Here is a 24,739-nt window from a genome sequence, read left to right as displayed (position 1 = left end):
AGATGCAGATATTTTTGTAAAAACATCCCTATGTATCGTGATATATTTTTTGGTGTACGACATATTTTTATATTCTTGCCAGTGGTACCTGTGCTCAATTTGCAGCCGATTTGACGTGTGAATTATGCGTCGAGAAGAGTGTTGCTGTTCTGGAATATTTTGATGATTTCAGTTGCAGAAATTATTCGTGTGACAATCTTAATTCAAATGGAAAATGACATGAATGATTAGATCTGTCTGAACGAAATCAATAATAATTTCCACTCTGAAAGAAAGCATCAGTGTATCTCTTTACTTTTTGAAATTATCAAATTCAAATCTCACCCAGGCGATACTAGAAAGAATGAAATCTCGTGTTGTTTAGCAAAAACTGGGTTCTGCTGAACAACATGAGAAATCAGGTTTTTAGTTCGGCACAGCCGATTCGGTCCCCCAGCGGGGCAGGCACAAAGTAAGTGCTCTGCTGTTTCATTATTATACAAATAGAGGCGACACACACTATTTTCCTCGACAGTCCGAGTCTCTGCATATGATGGTTCAAATGACAGTGACCTGTAAGAAACCCTGTTGGACATCGTAGTTCATCCCTACTGTAGTCGAACAACTATTTGGTATCAAGCTTCGGAGGGTGAATAAACGCCTTGGAGTGAGCCAATCCTGGAAGATTCTGCCAGAAGTCCATAAATCTTCTAGCCACCCGGGTGTTCAGTGTTTGTTTGGCAAAGCCCAAAGCGATGCCAATGACAGGTTCTGGTCCAATGCAGTCACTTGCAGCACCCTCCTTTGCAAGAGAGTCCGCAGCTTCATTGCCTTCCAGGCCAGTATGGCCAATCTGTTAAGTATTCCTATCGAGGAGAGTCGTTTGCTCGGTAGGAGCCAAGAGCTTCCAACGCCGCTTGACTGTCCGAGAATATTCTTATTGACTTGTGAGTGAGGTTGGATTTATCCAATCTCTCCGCACACAATTCAATAGCGTAAATTTCCGCTTCAAATACAGTCGCATAAGTTCCTAGGCAGGTAGATAACTCTGTCCTGGGTCTGCAACTGAAAACACCTGCACCAGAACCGGAAAGTGTTTTTGATCCATCTGTGAACCAACAACTATCTGTTCTTAATATTTCTTTCCCCGGAGGATCCAGCCCTCTCTACTCGGGAAGAGTACTTTATAAGGTAATTCGTAGTTGACAGTTGGAGGCATTAAGTCAGAGATCATCTCCAGAATGCTGTGACTTCCAGTGTCAACCAACAGTCTGTTGCACTCTGCATTAAATTGATTTCTGCAAGTGGCAATGTGCACAAGTCTATATGCAGTCCATCTAGCTTCTCTCTCCAGAAAAATGTGAAGTAGAGGTAGATCTAGAAGGATCTCCATGGCCGCTGACGGTGTGGTACTGATGGCCAGGCGAGCCCGTCTCTGTAAGCCAGAGAGCTTTGCCAAGGCCGTTTTCTGTAAAGTCTTCAGCCACCAGGCAATGGCACCCTAAGTGATCATTGGTGAGACAAGCATCACATAAATCTAATGGATTTGTTTGGGACCTGAGCCACAAGTTTCACCACATATCCTCCGACACATCATAGAAACAGTCTGGATTTCCGTGGTTGAGTCTGCATCGGAAATCCCAATCGCAGCAGGATACAAGAACAAAAGCGTAGCCTTCAAACTGTTGTCCTGTCCAATACAAAGCAAAACTATCATGTCTTTATTGGAAAGCCATTGAGATCTACAAGCATCTCAATAGCTGCATTGAAAAAGAAGAAAGTGGACGAGTCAAGAGAACATGGTACGCAGCAAACAATCAGGAAAGTTTGGTACTACAAGTTCCTTTCACGGTCACCCCTTTCTTTGCATTAGTTCAAAATATGATTTGTAGTTCCTTCCAACGTAACAAATCACCTGATTCTGATAGGCATATTACGTGAATTCATAGTCATGCATCTCAACATATTTACGGGAAAAAAAGAAGGTGAACAAGTTAACAAAACAAGATATACAGTACTTCAGATCAGAAATGTTTGGTACCACAAGTTTGTTTAAGGTTAAGCCCGTTCTCTCTGATACTTAAAAAAATTATCTGTAGTTTCGTCCAACATTACAATCAACCTGTTTCTTGTAGGCGTATTACGTGTATCCATAGTTATACCGGGATGAACGTTATCATCCATTTCGCGTTAGATTGCCTTGAATAGTAAAGTATGAGGTTTCTCATTCAGAATCCGACCTTCTAGCACTTATTCTTTTTTGTGAGTATGAGGGAACACCACTGCTTCTGTCGGTTTCTCTTCCTATGTAACATATCAATATATTTCTTCCCATATCGAGCTCAATTTTCATTTATTTGTTCAGGACACCGAATGGAAACATCCGCATACGTCTGGGAGAATGGGATGTCAGAGACCAAGATGAAAAATTGGCCTACGAAGAGTATTCCGTAGAAAGAAAGGAAGTTCATCCTTCATATTCGCCATCGGATTTCAAGAACGACGTAGCCTTAGTCAAGTTGGATAGAAACGTGAGGTTCAAGCAACACATTATTCCCGTTTGCCTTCCATCTCCAACAGTAAGTAAAGACCATTATTTTTCGAAAAACACTGGCATTGAAATCCTCAGCCTTAACAAATTTGTCAGTAAGCAAAGGGTCTTCTTGAATTGAATGAAAGGAAGAGATGAATTATGGTGTTTGTGGAAAATGAACTCAGGAGACTGAATACTGTCATACCACAAGACGAAAATAAGTATTTGCTGAAAACTGAATGCCATTTTTGATACAAGTATTATTTCACTAACCTTGAGGAAGTTTTGGGATAGATGCATCAACATCTTGTAACTATTTATAGATCAACTTTTTGATTGTTGAGTATTTACAATTTGTGTTTTATCCTAATGGCAAGGTACTCGTGTGTATGTCGTGTTATTATCATTTGCCTGGAGGGAATCATAAACATTTATTAACTCGTTACAGATGAAGTTAGTCGGTAAAAAAGCAACAGTAGCAGGTTGGGGAAGAACAAGACACGGTCAAGCTACGGTTCCTTCCACTTTACAAGAAGTTGACGTTGAAGTGATACCAAATGAAAGATGCCAAAGATGGTTCAGGGCAGCGGGAAGGAGAGAAATCATACATGATGTCTTCTTGTGCGCTGGATATAAAGAGGTGAGTTTTCATTTCAAATCAGTCTCACATGAAGTGTACTAAAAGTAGATTGATGTGGAAACGAGCATTTGGAAATGTAAAAAACCAATGGTTTTGGGGTCTTACATTCGCAATAACGAAATTGAAAATGGATAGTGCATAAGTGAAGGTGATAACATTCTTCTATTACGAAAAAGCTATCTGGAGCATCAACACAAGACTCGAATATTAGAAATGAATGACGCTCTTCAAAGCGGACCCTTGCAAAGCACAGCTTCGACATCGACCAGTGAAAAGATTTGTCTTCCATTACAAATAAATAATAGTTCAAAAAACTCAAAAAACATGCTGCAAAATAAAAAATATTTCGAATCTAATTTAAGATCGTGTTTAACATCGATAATAAGTTCTATGGCTTGTTGTAACTAATGACTCTCAATAAGTCTAAAATCACAATAAATATATTTACAAAAAAAATAATTTCATTCAAAAACGGGTGGAGTGCTAAATATCCATTGTTATATATACTTGGTTAGGATCTGTTTGCCAGATTGGCATCTCAAGCTTTTTAACAACAACATCGTTTTTTAAACTCACTAATACAGTTTATCGTATGATATTTACTATAAAGGGTTTTACGACACGTATTTCGCTATACAACAGCTTTCTCAAGCGAAACACGTGTCGCGGTTTTTGTACAACCCTTTATATTGAAAATTATACAATAAACTGTATTAATAATAATTAATAATAATAATTCTTTATTGGTGTGATGACATTAAAAATGTTTACACAAGTCAGGAAAGGATAAAGACATAAAAATGGTAATATACATATATGTAGTAATACAAATTACAAAAAAAAAACTTATTGTAAATACTACAGTTCACAAATCTTTGTAAAATCAGCATTTAAAAATTCGTTAAAATCGTAAAAGGCACCTCTGAGTAACAGTTGCTTATTTTGGACCTTAAATGTGTTCAAATGTGCATTCTTAATCGATTCGGGTAGAGCATTGAAAAATTTTGGAGCATAGTAGTTGATTCCATTGCGACTTTTTGAAACTCTCTGATAATCTAGGTATATGTTTTTGGAACTTCTGGTGTGGTGATTATGTATGTCAGAGTGACTTGTGTATTTATGTAAGTTGGTTTTAATATATATATAAGGCACTGGAAAATGTAAGAGCTGGTAACCGTAAGTATTTGTAGAACTTTGAAGGAGTCCTTGCAGTCATCTCTGTACTTCAAGCCTGACAGTACCCTTATAGCTTTTCTTTGCATGCCGAAGACTTCTGCAGCGTGTGGAGAGTGTCCCCAAGAAATGATTGCGTATGATAAAGAGGAATGGATTAATGCATGATAAGCGGAGAGAAGTGTGGCGTTGTTCACTGTTTGAGATAGGGTGCGTAATAGATGGATGTGAGAAGATAGTTTTTTGCAGATGTTTTCTGTGTGATGCTGCCATGACAATTTTGTATCTATATAGACTCCTAGGAATTTCACCGACTCTGAGCAAGAGAAATTTTCGGTGTTTCGTAAAGAGAGTATGATATTTTCAGTTTTGCGGTCGTTTACCTTTAGTTTGTTTGCTAGAAACCACTCATGTATGATAGAATTAGAGTCATCAACTGTTTGCTTAAGTCTGTTTGGATTTCTGTCAGAATGGATCACAGTCGTGTCACCTGCTTAGAGTACACATTTGGATTGTGGTGAAGCGAGTGGCAGGTCATTAATAAAGATAAGAAAGAGAATAGGTCCCAATATGGAGCCTTGAGGAACACCATACGTAGTAGGTCTAGAGTTTGATGTGGTGTTTTCAATCTTGAGATATTGAGTTCGGTTTGTTAAATATGATCGAATCATTTCAATACTATTCTGGTGAAAGTTATATGAGTTCAATTTCTCCAAAAGAATATTAGGAGAGATACAATCGAAGGCTTTAGTAAAGTATATGAGACCGATATGAGTGTACTCGTTGTTTTCAAAGGCTCTTGTGATGAGTTACAATATGGATTTTCATATGTATCGGCCAGTTCTATTCAAACATTATTTTTTTGTAAATAGATTGATTTTGATTTGAGACTTATTAAAAGACATTAGTTACAACAAGTCATAGAAGTTATTATCGATGTTGAACACAATCTTGAATTAGTTTCGAATTATTTTTCATTATTCAGTTTGTGTTTGATTGTTTTTTTAAACTATTATTTATTTTCCACTTTTGTGTGGTTGTCTTATTTGCTCCCACACTGAGACTGTGTGAGGAAAATATTTAATCCCGGCAATCCTGATCAAGTTAATGGAAATAACTTATGAAACTCTTGGTTCTTGATGAGTCCACAAAGTTTCAAATACATCTGTCCGTTTAAAGTTAGTCAAAATCGAATCCAAATGAGTCGGTTACAAACAAAAAACATACCTACATGTGAAGCTAATATCAGCGTGTTATAAAAAGAGCCAGATGGAATCAGTGTCAAAAAAACCATTCGTTTCTAGTATTGCATTGCGAATGTTTTTGGGTTTCATCTTTCAGGTGATGCATAGTTAGAAGGAAAGTTTAGAGCTATATTATCTGATAAGATACACTTTCAGATTTTCACAATAACACATTGTCTACCACTCATTTAAAAGGGAATAAACTTACAACGGGATTCCTTGAAGAACTAGATGTTTCTCACGTGAAGTGTCTTGATTTCAAAAACGCAATATTTCTTAATTTACATCGAAAAGGTTCAAGACATTGAAATTACGGAAAATATGATAGACAGATTCATTGAAATGGCATTTTCAAAATGGCTATCGCTACGTCTTTAACATAAACAAATCAGCTTTTCACTTTGGTTTGATTACTTTCAGTATATCCATTTCTTCAATAAAGGGTGAAACTTGAACCTCTGGTGTAGATCAAATCTAAAACGTACACGTTTCCCATTTACCAGAAATGCAAGACTCTTCTCGACGCGCCATTCAACAATAAAGTTGGCCTCTTCAGGAGATGAGGAAATTTCAGTGTTACTATCTTCATCCGGGTTTGAAGACCGTCGTACTTTGGAACTGCATTCTAACGTTTCGTCAGCACGAGTACTTCTGCCATCAGTTCCAGATTATTCGACACTTGAGAAACCAACCAAACGTGCTGTTTTCTACCTTCCAGATGATTGATCATGAGTTTGACAGCGTTATCAGATATCCCCATATAATGTAATATATATTAGTAGGAGTTTATGATTCAAGATATCGAATGCTCTGCTGAAATCGAGGAGAACCAATATCGTGCACTTACCCTGATCCGTTGCTCTCATTATGTCATCAGTAATATGTTAGAGTGCATTTGTATCACTATAACTTTATCTGAATCCAGACTGTATAATTGGCACCAATGTGTTTCTGTCAAGTTATTCTCATAACTGTAATTACAGTGCCTTTTCTAAAACTTTTAATAGTATTGGCAAAATACTGATTCCACGCAAGTCTCTAAAATCAGTAATATTACTTTTTTCGGCAAAACCTTATCACAAAACCCAAATATCACAAAACCTATGATAAGGTGAAATATTGAGGAATTATTAGAAATTTGCCCCTTTCTGGATTCTTTCACGGAAAATAACCTAGTTTTCTTGATTCCACGTAGATATGTTCATGGAAGAAGCATGAAGTCATAGCATAATCAACTGTGGGGTTGCAAGGGGTTGATGCTCCCTGTTCCCCCAATCAGTTTTGAACAAAATTATCCTTCATTGAAAGTTTCAGGAAATGAAATAATCTACTGAGAAACAGAAAGAAGGCAGAAAAATATTATTGAAACAGAAGAAGCATCAAAATGAACTTTTTATAAAAATGAACTTTCCAAAACAAGGAAAGTAGTAGGTGGTGTCAGTAAACTTTTAGCGACCAAGTGAAAAAATTTGAAAACAAACTGGAAAAAACGTATTCGGTAGGTTTACGAAGAAGTAAACAAAAAAGACAGAGGCAGAGCCAGTGTAATAATACTGACCATATCAGGTCAGGCTCTGGAAACACTCCATTACATTTCGAAGAGTAGTCAAAATTATTAGGTATCAAAATATCGTTCTGCAAATGGTGTCGACTCAAAAAAAAATGTCATAGTCACCCTGCAATATTCTGATATATATTTGAATCTTTAAAAATTAATTGTGGTTATTTCAGAATATTTCGGAACAATCTCAAAATTCCGAGAACAAGCTGTTATATTGATGTTGATGTCATGGATGCTTGGAAATGATTCTAACAGTTCTAGAATGATTCTGAAAAGTTCTAATGCAATAAAAAACAATCAAAAAGCTTCGAACAAATCATTTTACTGCAAAAAAATATATTAGATACATATAAGTAAATGAGAGTACAGCTAAAATATAGCAAAGATTTTCAACACATGTGTTCAATACGAAAAAATTTCGAAAAATAATATTTTTGAGTAAATGAACGTGGGAGGATAACTGAAAACATCACTTTACGTAGCTAATTGATATTTAATTTTTTCAATTTTCAGGGAGGTCGTGATTCCTGTCAAGGAGATTCTGGAGGACCATTAACACTCACCATAGAAGGTCGTAAGACACTTATCGGTCTTGTGTCATGGGGTATAGGCTGTGGACGTGAACACCTTCCAGGAGTGTATACGAATATTCAGAAATTCGTACCCTGGCTGGACAAAGTAATGGGACAACCTTGAGGAAAGGACATACCTAATTCTGAAAGATTGTGAAGATATTCTACTTATTCTATCACCGAATAGAAAGAGGATGTTTTTTATTTATCAGTTCGTTGTCACATACAAATATGGATTGATGATTACAAAGGTGCTGGAATACCCAGATATACGCTGATTCTCAAAATTGATATTTTCTATTACGGATATTTGAATATTCTACTCATTCATTCAAACAAATGGTTCAGGTACTGGAATTCATTGATATGAGCTATTAGTTTCGAATCAACATAGAATCCATATTTCATCTCCTTTGGTTGAAATGGAGAACATTTATAGACTGGTTCTTCATAGTTTCAATGTTGTACCCAATCAAACTCAATTTCATTGAAATCTAGTTGTTGTATCACATATGATATGATATCAAGCTATTTCCAAAATATCGACCATAATTTAGTTATGATCCTCAAATAAATATACACTTTGATGGAAAATAACTTGACGAAATTTAGAAGTGATGATCATTCAACAAACATTGAACCATTACGTCAATTTTTTTTCTTCATTTTTGAATTATATAACTGAATATATCGATCAGTGATGGTTTCAATTGCTTTGAAGGATCTCGAATAAAACGAAAAAATGGTAGACTCAAATACAGTAACTTGTGATATGATGTAGTCTTTGTACACCTCAAATACAATTTATACGTATAGTCACAATTAATTGACTCACGAATGAAGGAAATGAGTGCAAAAACAATGGAACAATGGAAAAATTTGAGCTAAATTTTTACATATTTTGAAATTCAGAAGTGGAGTTCGATTATTGCTTTGAAATATACAGCTGGCCAAACCAACAATGAATTATTATAAGTTATTAACATACCCTCGGTTCGTCAAATATGTCCCATTCTGATATTATTATACTTGATATTGAAATTGTGTTTATTTTATGTGTACCTACATTTTTCGGGAGATGCTTGGCATCTCCCATTCTATTACCAAGTGACATCTGTGAATATCCAAGAATATCTTTATTGAAATGTATCTATTATGGTTTTCAAACAATCCCACGATTATGGATGAGGATCAGGGAAAAAATGAAAACTATTTCTGACTTACTATACAGCATTGGTTTTTGAGCAAAACATTGAAAAATTTGGCATGTCAGCATCAAGAGAAAAGTGAAAAATCATTTGTTGTATTCTGTTATCATTTGATTTTTACTGGACAGTTGAGAAATCGAATGATAACAGAGCACAAATTGCCTTGATTATTTGAATAAATCAATATTTATTGGAGATTCAATACACCAGTTTAATAAGTTGAAGCAAAAATTATACAGAATCAATCATGATAAATGATTTTCATAGAGCTAGACATAGTGTGGTCAATATACCAGCTCAACAAAATGAAATTTTGCGAAATAATGTGTATTAGCTTTCATAAAAATATATTTCGAAATGGGCAAAATTTTGCATTGTATAACAAATTTGCAATAGTTGATTGGGGTCTTTATCTGATAATAATTGTACCAAGTGCAATTTGCAAAATAGTAACACAACTTACCAGCATATGTACCTAGCTTTAGGAGTTTTAATCGTGAATTTCATTGTACCATTGAAAAATATTTCTTTCTTCATTTTTATCTATAACTGGTGGGTATCTGCTACTTTTTAAAGAAGTTACTGGATTAATTGTCATTCAAATGTATTTGTGATGCACTCTTTGGAATCTTTGGTGTAGTAATAAATATCACTGGAGTTTAGTTCCAACACCGAACCATTATTTTTAACACTCTCGACACGTGTTTCAATCACCAATTATTCATCTTCAAGAGAAATAATGAATAGTTTGTTTTTTCTCTTGAAGATGACCACTCGGTGATCGAAACACGTGTCGAGGTGTTGAAAATGAAGGTCTGGTGTTGAGACTGAACTCGAGTCATATTCATAATAGGTATGTGAACCTTCTGGTGTTTGGTATCAATATCTTCATTTCTTCGAAACTGGCTTACTCAAGTGTCAAAAGCTGTGCCTTCTCAGTAGTCACACATGCCATTCTCAAAAATTTTGTTCGCGTTCACAGAAAATTCGATTCGTAATTCCACTCGGAACAATTAGCGAGTTGAGTCAAGTCGCACAAACATATTTTTTAATTATGAACAATATAGTTGAACAAAAGTAAAATATTCATTTTTTGCGGATATCTTGCAAGCTAATCCGCATATTCAAAATTTGAAAAACTTGAAAGCGGAACATTTGAATTGAATTGAGTAGTTGAAATACGCCCGATTCGGGTGCTTCAACAAAAAATATTATTTCAATCTAGTAAATATGAATATTAGGAAATGAAAAATGGGTTGAATGGGTGATAAACCGCTGAAAAAACATTTTAGAACGTATTTTTCTCTTATATATACTTTTGTTAATGATCTTACGTTCAAAGCTAACAAAGAAAGCTTGATAATTTCCAAAATTAAAATTGAAGTCTGATTTGTCCGTTTTTGACGTTATTCTCCTGAAAGTGAAGCTGGAAAATGAAAATGAAGACATTAATTTTTGTATCAACAATGGAAAGGAAAACTGAAAACTCAATAACGTGTTGAAATCCATTTTTTTTCAAATATTCAGTTAATTTGGGCTTCTTTATAGATGGAAGCTACATCACTATGTGTTTTAGAATTTTAATTATTTGTAAACAACATTTGTCATGATGAAAAAATGTTATGTCAGATTTCTAATCAAGAATGCAAATGATGAAAATATCGGTTTTCTATTTATTTTGGAAAAAAACTTGTATATCATTTTACCACTTTTTCGTATTTCGATGATTTTTTTTTCCAATCGTGAGACAATATTTTATTACTGTCTTCATTTCAATTTCATTTATCTAAAAGTGATGAATATAAATGAAAAGTAACCGTGTATCATGTTCCCATACTTTTTTCTATTCTATCTGAATTTAAAAATTTTTTGGGAATGATCAAATTATTAGTAAAAATAGTGTTATGAATGAATGATGATTTAGTTTTTGAACTGCGAATATAGTTTTTAATCAACAATTGGAACTATGAACAGATTTGGGAGATGAGATTATTTTTCAGTGAATGTTCTGCTCTCAAGATTATTTTTTATTTCGAGTATTTGAGATATTCGCAGAAAACTAACATCTCTTTTTTGTTTGGTTGATTGGTATATAATTCTCAAACTATTTATTTGTGCATTTGTGCATAATTATCTGTGAAGCCGAACCTAAATTTTGGGGATTTCACTCGTGACCCAGATTTTTGTATCGATCATCAATCAAATCGGTTGGTCAAAATGGCTTTGTTGAAGTACCAAACCAAAAAAATATAAAAGTATCTGTTAACTATTTATATCGAATTATTTTATATATTTTAGTATAGTATAGTGAGCTGCTAAGAAAGTTATTGCCCTGCTATTACTGTTGAACCATGAGGGAGGAATTTTGACATAACAATGCAGTTGTTTGTATGTCTGTATCAGATAACGCGTTATTTATATTGTAGTTATTTGTCATATTTAAAAAATAAAGACTAGAATGGTGAACGTATTTGATTGAATAATTTTCCCTACAAACATCTCAGATGGCATAATTGTCTCATCGGTCATGACAAAGTAATCCACCAGATCATACAGCATCTATTTTCATGAATATTCAACTTTATTCAACTTTCAAATATCACAAATATTTTATCCAATATTAGACATCCTTTAACCAGTTTTATAAATGTATTGTATCAATGTTCATCCATCATGTTGTGTCCAATATTTTACATAACCATCGTATGAAACATCCTCAAAAAGTTGTAAGTCTAACCATTCATAATCATATATTAATATTACTTACACCCTCAAATTGTAGCATTTCTGATGATGGAAACAATTTATTAAATTTCCGAAAGTTTGGACAAACTTTAAAGAGTACTCTTTCATTTGCTGCTTAGCCCCATTATTTGTTGGTTCCATTTATATATATATATATATATATATATATATATATATATATATATATATATATATATATATATATATATATATATATATATATATATATATATATATATAATATATATATATATATATATATATTATATATATATATTATTATATATTATATATATATATTATATATATATATATATATATATATATATATATATATATATATATATATATATATATATATATATATATATATTTTACTATATATACATAAGTAAAGGTAGAAATTTAATTTTAGAATATTTTCTTACACAAAAGTTACATTTCTTTTATATCAAAAGTACAATTATCAAATGTTCATTGCATAAATGATATGTTCCTTGAACTTTTCGGTACAACATTCGAATTTTCTTGTGTTGAAATTATATTTTTTCTGCCATGGACACAACTTCCGTTGATGTACCTGTTCGTGAATCGGGTATGGGTGTTATTTCAGCACTGCCAAACGTTCTAAACACTTCATCAGTTATTTCTGTCCTGTGTGCTACCGATTCATCAACATACCCGTCAGCGACCGTTGATGACTTTCAACCGCCATATTTATTTAGTGTCATCAAGTCTCCCCCAGATTCAACTGAAAGTGTAGCAGACGATCTGTGAAATGAATTAATGATTTGTATATGATTTGGCATTTTCAAAATTGGAGAAAATTAGCCACTGCTTCAGGTACCTTATACATTTTCCATTGCGATATGCATAAAACTGGCGGCGTTCGTTTGCGGCTGCTGGTCGAAGGGCTATGTACATTCGGTAAAATTTAATATATTCTTCAGTAACTACAAATTACCTTTTCACATCATTCTTTTTTTGCTTGAGTTTCACAATTAATAACGTTCCCGAATCTTCAATACCTTCTAATATTACCTGGCTGATTTCACAAATTTGACAAGCTCCTGCAATCCCAAATACAACAACAACCTTGGCCGTTAAATAAACATTATTTCAAAAGTCACTAATGTGTGTACTCGTAAATATCGCAGCTTTCTTGGACGTGTAACTTTTCCCATTTTCTTTCAGAAATGTAATTAGTTTGAAATATTTTGAAATGTCTACATTATTATTGGATTGTTACATACTTTTAATCATTGAATAATTCGACCACACTGTTGATGGCTTTTGTTGTTTGCCAGTTCCGAAAAATAAGTCAATAACAACGTCTCCGAGAAAGAACTGCATGTCTTTTTCATCTTCCATTCCATGAATCTTGAATACGCAATGTCATACATTTTCCGCGATTTAGCTGGCAATAATTTTTGTGACGCTACTTTCGCTGCTTCTACTAACTGCGGTGGAGTCAGAGAAAACTCGGAATTAGGCATTTTTCAAAATAACTACTGACCACTAAGTTCGCAATTTTTAAATAAAATCACAGAATTAAATTTTATATAATTTCGAAATTGAAACAACGATAAAAACAACAACAAAAATTAATTGGCGCTCCGGGGCTTCATTGATTTCAGTGGCGCATTTGCTTTTTCAGCTGCAGGAAAACCCGGAGAAACCTGCAGCATCACATCATCTGAAGATCTTGATCTACCAATGTCCTCTCTCTTATAAAACCAAATGTATGGTGTCTCCAGAGGCTCCAATAGATTCAATGCATCGCCAGAACACTTCGTGACACGACTATCGTCAAACTTAAACCAGTCCGTTTCGGACTGGTTAAAATTTGAATTTGAACAAAAATTCAAATTAACAGATATCAATATCAAAGACGTTTTTTATTCTGAAGGTGAATCACTTTGGCATGCTGCAACTAATATTGCTCCTCCTACAGATAAAAATAAAATACAAAGTGTATGGGACCGACCTCTTCTGATCATTAAAACTGATAAACTTCTGAAATCTACAAGCGTATACGATAAGACTCGTCTGAAAGCAGCAATGATCAAAGAATCGGGTGCTTGGCTGAATGTTTTACCTGTTGCATCTCTTGGAACACTATTAGACGATGAATCTTTCAGAATAGCAGTAGGACATAGGATGGGTTCATCTATTTGTGTTTCTCATACTTGTGTTTGCGGTAGATAGTTGATGAGGAAGATACACATGGTTTGAGTTGCAGGAGAAGTGCAGGGCATACATCTTGACATCACCAAGTGAACGACATATTGAAACGAGCTATGTTGTCAGCGGATGTTTCTGCAATTCTGGAAACCTTAGGTACCAGTCGAGATGATGGTAAACGACCAGATGGTATGTCTTTCATACCATGGAAATACGGTAAGCCTGTGGTATGGGACTTTACCTGCGTTTACACGGTCGCGGCTTCCCATCTAGCCACAAGTTCCAAATCTGCTGGAACTGCAGCATTGTCTGGCGAGAAATTGAAAAGAAAATTTACCAAAATCTTGGAAACAACTATCTGTTTCATCCAGTAGCGGTTGAAACTTTTGGTGTTTATGGCCCGGAATCTCTGTTATTCGTGCATGAACTCGGAAGGAGAATAGGCCAGGCAACGAAAGATCACCGTTCTACCTCTTTTTTGATAGAAAGAATTACTATTGCTATTCAACGTGGCAATGCTGCTTCAGTACTTGGAACTATTCCTCCTTCACATAATTTTGATGAGATCATGCATTGCCCTAATTTCAGTACGGAACTGAATCCTCTTCGAAACAAGCCGAGATATGTGGATATTCATCAGTCTCCTATCAAGGTTAATTCACAAGTGATCCACCTTCTTCTTTTTCAGTGCGGTCAGTGGACTCAGGTCATTCTTGCCCCCAAAAATTGAGTTGCAGTCTTCGTAAAACTGGTTCCCTTTCAGTGGAAGAGCTTCTTGAAGCAAGAGCCGAATCGATCCCTCTACGAAATCCTTCTTCACTTGGAAGGATCGATCGCAGCTTGAGAAATGGTTCTTATGGAGATTCTGTGAAACATATTATTTCTTACGAATCAGTAGATAGTTGTCCTGAAATTCTAGAGAAGAAAATTGGATTGGATAATTTAGAAAACACTTGCTACATGAATAGCATTTTACAAGTGTTGTTCATGACGAAGAATTTCAAGAACGAAGTTTTAATGATGAACGAGAACGGGAATGTTTCCTGCTTATTCATCAAACTCAAACACCTGTTTATGCAGCTGCAGTTTCGTAAGAAGGTATCATCTTTCCCTCCAACCGATTTCCTGGAGTCTCTGAAGTCCACTAGATACTCGTTAGAACAACAAGAGGATTGTTCCGAATTCTTGGGGTTCTTGTTGAATACTCATCGTGAGCAAAACAATAGCAAAAGCAATACTCCTGACCGCTCTGGACTGAATGATTCCGTACAACCCATCTCGTTTTGTGTTTGTAAATCTTTTGCTGGAAAAATCATCACCGGTTTACTTTGTGGTAAATGTTCAAGAAGTACCGAAAACTTATGTGAATTTCTGGAACTTCATCTAGCTTTTCCTAATACTACTAATAACCAGTCCGTGCAAAGCTTATTGTTAAATCATCTGAATATGGAATTTTTAACAGATGATGATCGACTGTATTGTCAAACATGCGCCAAACTAAATGACTGTTATAAGGAAAGAAGTATAGCTGAGGCTCCAGTCAATCTAAAAATAACACTGATGATTTTCAAACAAGACTCAACCTCTAACGGAAGCAAGAAACTCTTTGGAAGGTTCGAAATAGATGAATATTTCAACCTAGCAGACCACTATCATAATATTCATGCAGTCATTGTTCACTGTGGTTCTGGCGTTGAATTTAGTCATTATTATGCCTTGGTCAAAGAAGAAACGGACTGGTTTAAGTTTGACGATAGTCGTGTCACGAAGTGTTCTGGCAATGCATTGAATTTTTTGGAGCCTCTGGAGACACCCTACATTTTGTTTCATAAGAGAGAGAACATTGTTAGATCAAGATCTTCAGATGATGTGGTGCTGCAGGTTTTTCCGGGTTTTCCTGCAGCTGAAAAAGCAAATGCGCCACTGGAATCAATGAAGTTGCCCCGGAGAGCCAATTGATTTTTATTTTTGTTTTTATTTTATTTTCATCGTTGTTTAAATGAAACTTTATTACAGATATTTGATTTTATATTTATTGGTTTCCTAGCAACGCTAGGAATAGTCTACCTGTTTAAAAATTCAAAGTTCACATCGATAATTTTCTGAATTTAACATATTGTTATAATATGTTTTTTTCAATATTGAATCGTCGTTTTTCCCGTCACAGAAAAAAAAATTGTGTGTTATACACGGGAAAAATATTAGATTTTAGCTCCACTCCGCTTTGCATCGGGAGACAACACAATCTCGAGCTAAAATCTAATACTTTTTCCCTTGTATAATTAATAACTATTATATGTGAATATATGAACACAGTATTAGTTTCAACAAATATTTTTGATTGAAACCCCAAATAATGGGCATTTATTACTCTTCACTATCAGGAAACAGAGTAAAGATAACCGCATCTCCCATGACACGGCGTCCGACCTATTGACCTAGGGCTTCCTGCAGCCGAACCTCCAAAGTGACCCACCTCTGTCGTCCAGCAGGACACACACCACACTCACCGGACCATTCCTAAACGTATCACCTCAATCGAAATAATTACGCACTTCGGCAACTCGATCACCGGAGTAAAGTGCTAACGGTACTCCCCTCTTGAGTACCTGCAGCGCTGCTTCGAGAGAGGTGAACGACCTGCGATTCTCTGGCGATCTTGAGGATGGCCCAGCTCGTCTTCCATGACCAGTCCAAGTCGTACTGCGATCCTGTGCGCAGTCATGGGGATGGTACCTGAGTACTAGCGCGCGATAAGTCAGCCCTGACGTGGAAAGACACCCTGGTTCGCGGTGTTAGTCGTTCGCAATTTGCTGAAAGTCCCGGTTTCGTACTGTTATTCTGATCGAGAAGTAACGGTTTCGAGAAATGTTCGTGTGAATTAGTGTCAGGATTGACGTTCATTGTTTTGTTTAATTTATTTATTTTGTTACTTTTAGAAGCTCAATCTAGTCCTATCAAGGTGAGTCATGATACAAGTTTGTCATGGTCCAGTTTCCTGTAAAAAGAAATTGTATTCTGATGTTGTTGCGGCAAATTTAATACCTAGTAAAAACGGAGGAATAACCAAAAACTCTGCAATTACTTATGTTAAATTATCTGAAGCAACAGTTCGTTGAGGCCAATCTTCCCTCACCTACACTGACACCAATCAGAAAACAACTACTGCTCTGGCTAATAACACGAAGGGCGTTGGATTATATCTTACAGATGTCAGTGCAGGATTATTCACAGATGTGATTCCTGTATATGCCGTTGGCGATACAACTGCCGGAATCAATTTTCAATTATAGGAAAATACTTGAAAATCGATTGCGGTAGTTGTATCACCAACAGCATATGCAGGAATTACTCCTGTGAAGATTCCTGCACAATCCTGAACACAACTGAAAATCGATTATGGCAGTTGTATCGCCAATAGCATAAGCAGGATTCTTCTGTGAAGCAGGATTCTTCTGTGAAGAATCCTTCACGGACACCTGTCGGATATAATCCAACGCCTTTCGTGGTATTAACCAGGAGAGTAGTAATTTTCTGATAGATCAGTTCACAAATCTACTCTGTAGGTGAGGGAAGACTGGTCTGAACGAATTGTTCTTCAAGATAATTTCATTTAAAGCTAGTTTTCAACTATGCCCACATAGTAAGGAGAAAATTATTCATCTGTTGAACTGATTCTGTTGACTTCGATGGGAAGGGTGTTGTATTTATGTATTGGGAGTTTGGAGTAAAGAGAGCTCTTCGTTTCCGCGGTGTACTTTTAATTTAAAAACATTACCCAATTGATGGTACCTCCACTAATCTCAAATGTCCATTGAATAGTTTAATTTTCAATATTTGCGGGCAGTAGATGGTAATATTTTTTCTATGACGTTATTTAGAGGCACACAATTTTGTTGGAGAGTAATATAATTGTGATTGGAAAGAAGTTTTGAGGTTCCTACTTCCCCATTATCAAAGAAAATACCTGTGAGTTCTGAAGAGAGGAAGAAGAACAATAATTGAAAAAACTCTTCATGAACACAAACTGGAAGAAAAAACCCTTTCCCCGATTTGTATTTCAATCATTCGTTATGGAAAACTTCGTTTCTACAAAAAAGTACTAATTTCTCCTAAAAATATTCTTTTTCGATTTAAGTAATCATCATTTTCTGAAAAACCACGCAAATGAGCAAAGATTTGAACACTCTCCAATATCTACGTTTCTGCCATAGATATAACTAAGAAGTTGAAAAATAAATCGTACAACGTGAAATCAACTGTTTCTTCGAAAGTAACTTGACAGATATATTTTTCTCTTCTTCACCACCTACCCGAAAATATTGAAAATACAGACTAATTGAAGGTTCAATTCGATTCGATAGAAAATATTTTCCTCAGGTAAAGCTTCATCAGATTATCTGCAATCTCAAGTTTTCACATGAATAGAGTTGAAAAATTCTTCAGCAACCATCTCTCTGATGAAATGATAGGTTAGGTCCAAAGTGAGTGGGTCTATTCGACCCTCCACCGCAACCCGCAAGGGTTTATTGTGGCTCACACCTATTCACACTCGACCAAATAAACCCAGATTCTTAACGAAGCCGATTAGTTTGTATGGTGAGTGGTCTTTCAGGACAGATGGTGAAAGTACGGCTTTGTGCTTGCCCCAGCGGGGCAGGCACAAAGTATATGCTCTGCTGTTTAATCGTTAATGAGGTAGTTGGAGAGTCAAGGTGCAAGATTCCCACCGCCCGAGACAGATTCTGCGTATGCCGCTCAAGAATTTTGTGTAAGGCGGTTTCATGAGTTACTGTTAAGGAGACGACTCAGTTGTTTCCTGGCTGCACCATCAAACATTTTTTTTAGGTTCAGTCATTGGATCAGTAGTTGGGGAGTTGAGAAGTTCTCGCTCCTGAACTGAATTTACAGGAAGGTCAGTTGGAGTCATAAACTCGACATCCATCTCCTCCTGAACTAATTTACAAGGAGGTCAGTTGGAGTCGTAAACTCGACATCCATCTTGTCTATAGACTCTCTCCTGATCTAAATTTACAGGAAAGTCAGTTGGAGTCATAAACTCGACATCCATCTCCTCTGTAGACTCGCTCCTGATCTAAATCTACGTTTCTCCAGTAAATGTAACTCAGAAGTTGAAAAATAAATCGTACAACGAAAAATCAACTGTTTTTTCAAAAGTAACTTGACATCCATATATTTCTCCTCCTCACCTACCCAAAAATATTGGAAATACAGAATAATTGAATGTTCAATTCAATTCACAGTTTATAAAATCTCTTCCTCAGATAAGGCTTCGTCAGGATAACTGCAATCATATTTTTCCACATGAATAAAGTTGACAAGTTCTTCAGCGACCATCTCTCTGATGAAATGATAACGCAAGTTTATATGTTTGAATCTCGTATGGAATTCAGGGCTTTCAATGAGTCTGATGGCACTTACGTTATCGATTCACAAAACAGGATTGAATAACGGCAAACTAAACATTCCATCCAAGACTTTCTTTATCCAAATAATGTATTTTTCAACTCCACTGCCATAAATGTACACCACTTCGGATGTAGAAAGTGAAGAAAATCTTTATGTTTACATCAGTCAACCGATAGTAACTTGCTTACAACTCCAAATTTTCCTGCTGATGGTATCACCAGCAAAATCAGTATTACAACATACTCCTAGTGAGACTCCCGTTTTCTTGATAAAACATATATTTTTCATACCAAACAAATACTTCAAAATCATTTTCATAGACTTTCAATTATTTTGCATTATCTCGAATACAAATTCACAGAATAGTCAATATTTTGTTGATTTCTGCTGAATATAAATTTGGAATTCATTTGTCACCCAAAAACATCTCGACATCGATGTTCTCTGTTCCAAGTGCATTCGTGTATGTTTATTACCAGCAAGTATGTACATATTGTTCACTGGGAAATTCAAATATATTTTTCTAGTCATATGTTTGGTTGCATCTAATTCAGCGATCCTGTAAAAGTAGCTCCAGTTGAAGAAAAAGCTTCCTTGGGCTTTTTGTCACAGCTGGCGTTAGTGTTTTGCCGTGGTATTTTTTGGTTACAATCTCCAAACATTCAAACTTCCTAAAAAAGACCGAAGCACTGGTTGAGGTACGTAGATGATACGTTCGTTGTTTGGAGCCATGACAAAGAAGAACTTCAGAACTTCCTAAAACATCTGAATAGTGCTCATTCGAAAATCCAGTTCACCATGGAATTAGAAAAAAAACTCCAAATCCCATTCCTAGGTGTTTTGGTCATCAAGAAAGATATTCAACAAGGCCATAATGTGTACAGGAAGAAAATACCGAAAGGCTAGTAACTTCAAATCATTATTCAACAAGAATGTATTAAGAAGCCTTAGAAATACACAAACACTAACCAAATTTCAACAGAAAGGAAGAGAGAACATATCTGTTACAGAAAGTGCGTGAAAAATCAGCACTATTAAAGACATGCCAGAAATTAGAGCTTCAGTTTGAGTTGATACGTCAAGAAGAGAACTTCGACACATACAAAAAAAATAATTCTGGCTTCTTTGCTTTACTGAAGCTAAAAAAAAACAATAAACGAAATCGTTCTATTGGACATGTACTATTCACTAGTATATTGCCACCTCACATACAATGTCATTCTAAGGGGAGATTGCACTAATGCTGAAAGAATGTTTGTCTGCCAAAAACGCATCATGATGCTTATGTTCAGTATGAAATCCGAAGAAAGCTGCAAAACTATATTTATTGACAACAAATTATTGAATTTTCCATGCATATTAATCTATAAAACATTGAGTTATGTGAAAGGAAACATACATTCATTAAAAAAAACTCATCCTTTCATAATTATCCAACAAGAACTGCAAATGGATTGAGCGTAACTCAACATAAATTAACAAAATTTTAAAAAAGTCGGAGATGAGTTTTTCAATAAACTACCGAGCAGTATACAGAACATGAGTTTCAGAAAGTACAAACAAACAATTAAAAAAATGATGTTGGCAAAAGCATATTATTCGGTTAGAGAATTCCTCAATGACTTGTTAGAATGAATCAGTCACAACGACCATTTACATGTACCATTATATATTATATTTTTTATTTTTAACTACCTGTTTCTAAGTGTATTGTCAATTTGTGTGTGAGTGTAAAACATGACGTGTATATCCAACTTATAGATGGCTGCTGTTGCAATCACGAATAAATGAATTTGAGTTTGAATTTGATCATGCCACTGAAGATGATTTCTGCAGTAACATGAAACGTTTGGAGATTGTTACCAGAGAAGACCACGGTAAAACCCTGAAACCACCAACCAAAAAAATCAAATTGATACTTTTTTTCTAAGTTAGTTAGATTTTGACAATTGAGGTCTTTTCCATGGTTCATTCCTTTTTTCCATCTCTTTTTCGAATGCGCAGCTCTCAGCAGAATCTTTCATCTGTATACCAAATAACTGATTGAATGAAAGATCTTGGCGTTGTTCAGTTCTTTGTTGTGTAATTTGTTCCACATTTTTTGTGTTGTTGAACACATATTTAATAATTGTCGGACCTGATAGTTTCAGCTCTAGACGAAGCTGTTTTATGTGTACAATTCTGAACTTTTTGAATATCAGTCGCATTGTCTGATGTTACAACACCACATTTACTCAACTAGAAACTGATAACCTGGACCCTCAACCTTTTGAATTTTGTAGTAGATGTTATTCAGAAGATGAGGAATAGAGGCACAACTCTTCGAAAGTAACTTGACAGCTATATATATTTTTTCGATAGCTACTTGAATAGATTCAGAACATACAATTACTATATGTTTCATTTTCTATAGTTTTTTCCGCATTGAAGGAACGAAATTGCAACTTCACTAACTTGATGAATTCCATTTGAAAAATCTGGTCACTATCAAACTCAAAACTGAATCAACAAACAACTGTCGACAATTTTGCAAGGTTAGGTTGGTTTTTCTAACAAAGTTGTTCACTGTTATATAGACAATTAGAAATAGAATCTGAATAAAACCACTAGTGTTCATTACAAAAATATTTTTCTATTTTCAGGTTTCTCAAAAATTAATCAAATTGTTATACAATACTTCTTTGTCTCTGAACCCAACTCAAATGTTTACTGTTATTTGATGAACATCTGTTGTATATCGAAAGTACAATCGTAATTATTCGACTGACTGGCTTAGAAATTCAACAATTTCATCGACAAAAGTTCCGGTTGAATCTTCAATTGAATCATTGAATCACAAAATTGATCCAGAAACTACTTTGACATGCCCTCATCAGTAAGTTTTCATGAGTGCAACCAACTAATTCCAGACTAAAAAAAAATGTGTCATTTATGTATATCTGCATTAATAAACTGAGAATAAAATCTATTCGGAAATTATCATTTCGAATACTCAAAACATCAAAAATAAAAACGGACTTTCTACGTAGCTACGGAATCCTTGAAATATATCAATTCATTCACCCTGTTGTATCGAGAGACAAATCGCTCTTTAACGACATTTTCCATTCCTCCGTTTTTCCCAACGATTTCCCTCGAGCATATCTGTTGTTCAATTCACTTTGAGAGAGATAAGAAAATATCTCCACAACGTCGGCAAGTGATGTCGAGCTTGGTAATGGATGTCTTCCGTTCTTATCGACTAAGCGGAATATTTTTCATAATATAATTCCAGATAGACGAAATAAAGATAAAACCCAATCGTGAAGACACTTCGTTAAAGAAACAAATCATCCAGAGCGAAGGCAATAGATAAAAACTGAAACGGTAATGTTATTAGGTGTATAATATCGAAACGAAAGTGTCCAATAATGCATTCATGGTTCAGGTGTCATGAGCTCAGGTTTCAACTAATTGTTTCACAGCCTGCAGCCTGAAGCTATCTTCCTCTTAGACCCGTTGACTTCCAAAACTGAGCAGTATTCGCGAAACCTACAATCAGCACCTCCTCAGCTCAGTCTTCTTGAATCTGCGGAATCAGATTTCCAGAATGTGTCCCCTCAGCGGAGGTCGTCTGCTCAGACAGGTGCAGCTGAAGTGGTGCCTGGTGTATTTTCAGGTGTTCGACCCAAGTCCATTTTGCCAAACAAATGGGACCTTATATTTTCTGGGGAACGTAAGGATATGTCTCTCAGTACCTTTTTGGAAAGAGTGGAAGAACTGAGAGTGGCCCGTAATGTGAGCAAGGATGTCTTATTGGAATCAGGTATCGACCTCTTTACTGGAAGAGCATACCAATCCTATTCAGCTTACAGGAACGAAGCTGATACATGGGACGATTTTGTCACTCTCCTCAGGGAGAAATTTCTGACTCCGGATTATAACGAGAAGCTCTTCGAAGAAATCAAACGTCGAACTCAAGATCCAGACTAGTCTATGAGAATTTACCTTGCAGTCATGGCTGCGTACTTCAAGAGGCTGACGTGCTCGATTTCCGAGGAAGCTAAATTGAAGATTTTGCTACGCAATATATCTCCCTACTACCAAAGCCAACTCGGATTGGCTAACATCGCCTCCATAAGTGAACTTTTGACTCTTGGTAGGAGACTTGAGGTTAGGAAGGCTTCCTTCGGAAGTTTCACAGCACCTAACTCGAAAAAGTAGTTCCCTGTAGTCAGACCTTGCGTACCTTTCCATACCTGAAGACGTCTCTGCGAGGGTATCTTCAGTAGCGACAGGGTCGTCGGGAATCAACCACGGTAGCACTCTTTGTTTTCTGTGCAACCAACCGGGTCACTGAGCGATAGGGTGTGCTTCCAAGAAAAAGGTTTGTTTCAAATGTAGAAAGAAAGGATACACGGTGAATACCTGGCCCACGTGTTCAAGGTCGAAAAACTCCGATCGGCGTGTCTAAGAGGTCGTAGACATGTTGGGATATATACAAATTCGACCCTTCAACCAATACTGGACTACGTATTGGATCATGCTCATAATGACGAGAGACCGTTTCTGCGAGTTGATATATTGTATTGTTCCTTACTTGGGATCCTCGATTCTGGTGCTTCTAGAACGATATCAGGTTATCAGGGTTGGGATGTAATTGGACGTCTGGGAATTGAATTGAACAGAGAACAGGTGGTATTTTACACCGTTGCCCATGGTCAACGATGGTCTAGTATCGAAACATGTTCTGTGCCGATAAGAGTTATTGGTGGTTCCAGAGTTGGCTCATGGTCTCATTTTAGGGGCAGATTTCTGGATCCGAATGGGCATAGTACCTGACCTGCATCATAACGAATGGCAGTTCTCCAACACAGAAGAAATTCGAGTGTCCATGCTCAGTCTAGTCCAGGATTTTACCGTGCTCACGACGAAAGAGAAAGCTCGTCTAAACACTGTGTTACAGCGAAATAAGGAACTTATGGGGATGTCTTTAAGGTGTACGAACTTGGCGGAACACGTAATCAGGACCAATCACGAGCCCATCAAACAACGTTACTACCGGTTAAATCCTGTAATCATGAAACACATCGATGAGGAGTTGAATAAGATGTTGGATGAAGGCATTGTGGAACGTAGCAATAGTCTATGGTCTTCCCCCATGTTACTTGTGAAGAAAAAGGACAACACTTACCGGTTTTGTGTGGATTATAGAAAATTAAACGCAGTTACAGAACGAGATAGCTATCCAATGCCAATGGTATCATACACTTTGGACAAGTTGAAAGACGTTCGATACCTTTCAACGTTAGACATCAAGTCAGCTTACTGGCAGGTGCCTGTGTCGGAGGAATCTCGACCTCACACCTCAGTAGGAGATCCTACTCACCTCCAATGCGTTCTACATCATCGGTGTCTCTACGACCACGTTCGAAGTCAGCAAACCAACTATTAATTGTTGTTTCTGATGTGTGTTACCCTCAACACAAGA

At 35.9% G+C, this 24,739-nt stretch overlaps 2 protein-coding genes across 5 annotated transcripts in view; both read left to right on the top strand.

Moving 5' to 3' along the window:
* The window catches only part of LOC111512795 (serine proteinase stubble), a 58,286-nt gene extending 50,044 nt beyond the window's left edge, over nt 1-8,242 (top strand). For all 4 annotated transcript variants that reach the window (XM_074186102.1, XM_074186099.1, XM_074186100.1 and 1 more), the window contains 3 exons: nt 2,345-2,558; nt 2,961-3,152; nt 7,644-8,242. In XM_074186102.1, coding sequence (XP_074042203.1) covers nt 2,345-2,558; nt 2,961-3,152; nt 7,644-7,826 — 589 coding nt within the window. In that variant the 3' untranslated portion in view covers nt 7,827-8,242. The remainder of the gene's footprint in view (nt 1-2,344; nt 2,559-2,960; nt 3,153-7,643) is intronic.
* Nucleotides 8,243-16,520: 8,278 nt separating this feature from the next.
* LOC111511189 (uncharacterized) overlaps nt 16,521-24,739 on the top strand; it is a 77,203-nt gene continuing 68,984 nt past the window's right edge. The window contains exon 1 of the mRNA XM_074186337.1: nt 16,521-16,801. The gene's annotated coding sequence lies outside the window, so the exon portion shown is untranslated. The remainder of the gene's footprint in view (nt 16,802-24,739) is intronic.

The sequence above is a fragment of the Leptinotarsa decemlineata genome, unplaced genomic scaffold, assembly GCF_025532065.1.
Source record: "Leptinotarsa decemlineata unplaced genomic scaffold, Ldec_3_MD MMD2_tig00078422_RagTag_RagTag, whole genome shotgun sequence".
Classification (NCBI taxonomy): domain Eukaryota; kingdom Metazoa; phylum Arthropoda; class Insecta; order Coleoptera; family Chrysomelidae; genus Leptinotarsa; species Leptinotarsa decemlineata.
This window is presented reverse-complemented; position numbering and strand designations above follow the sequence as displayed.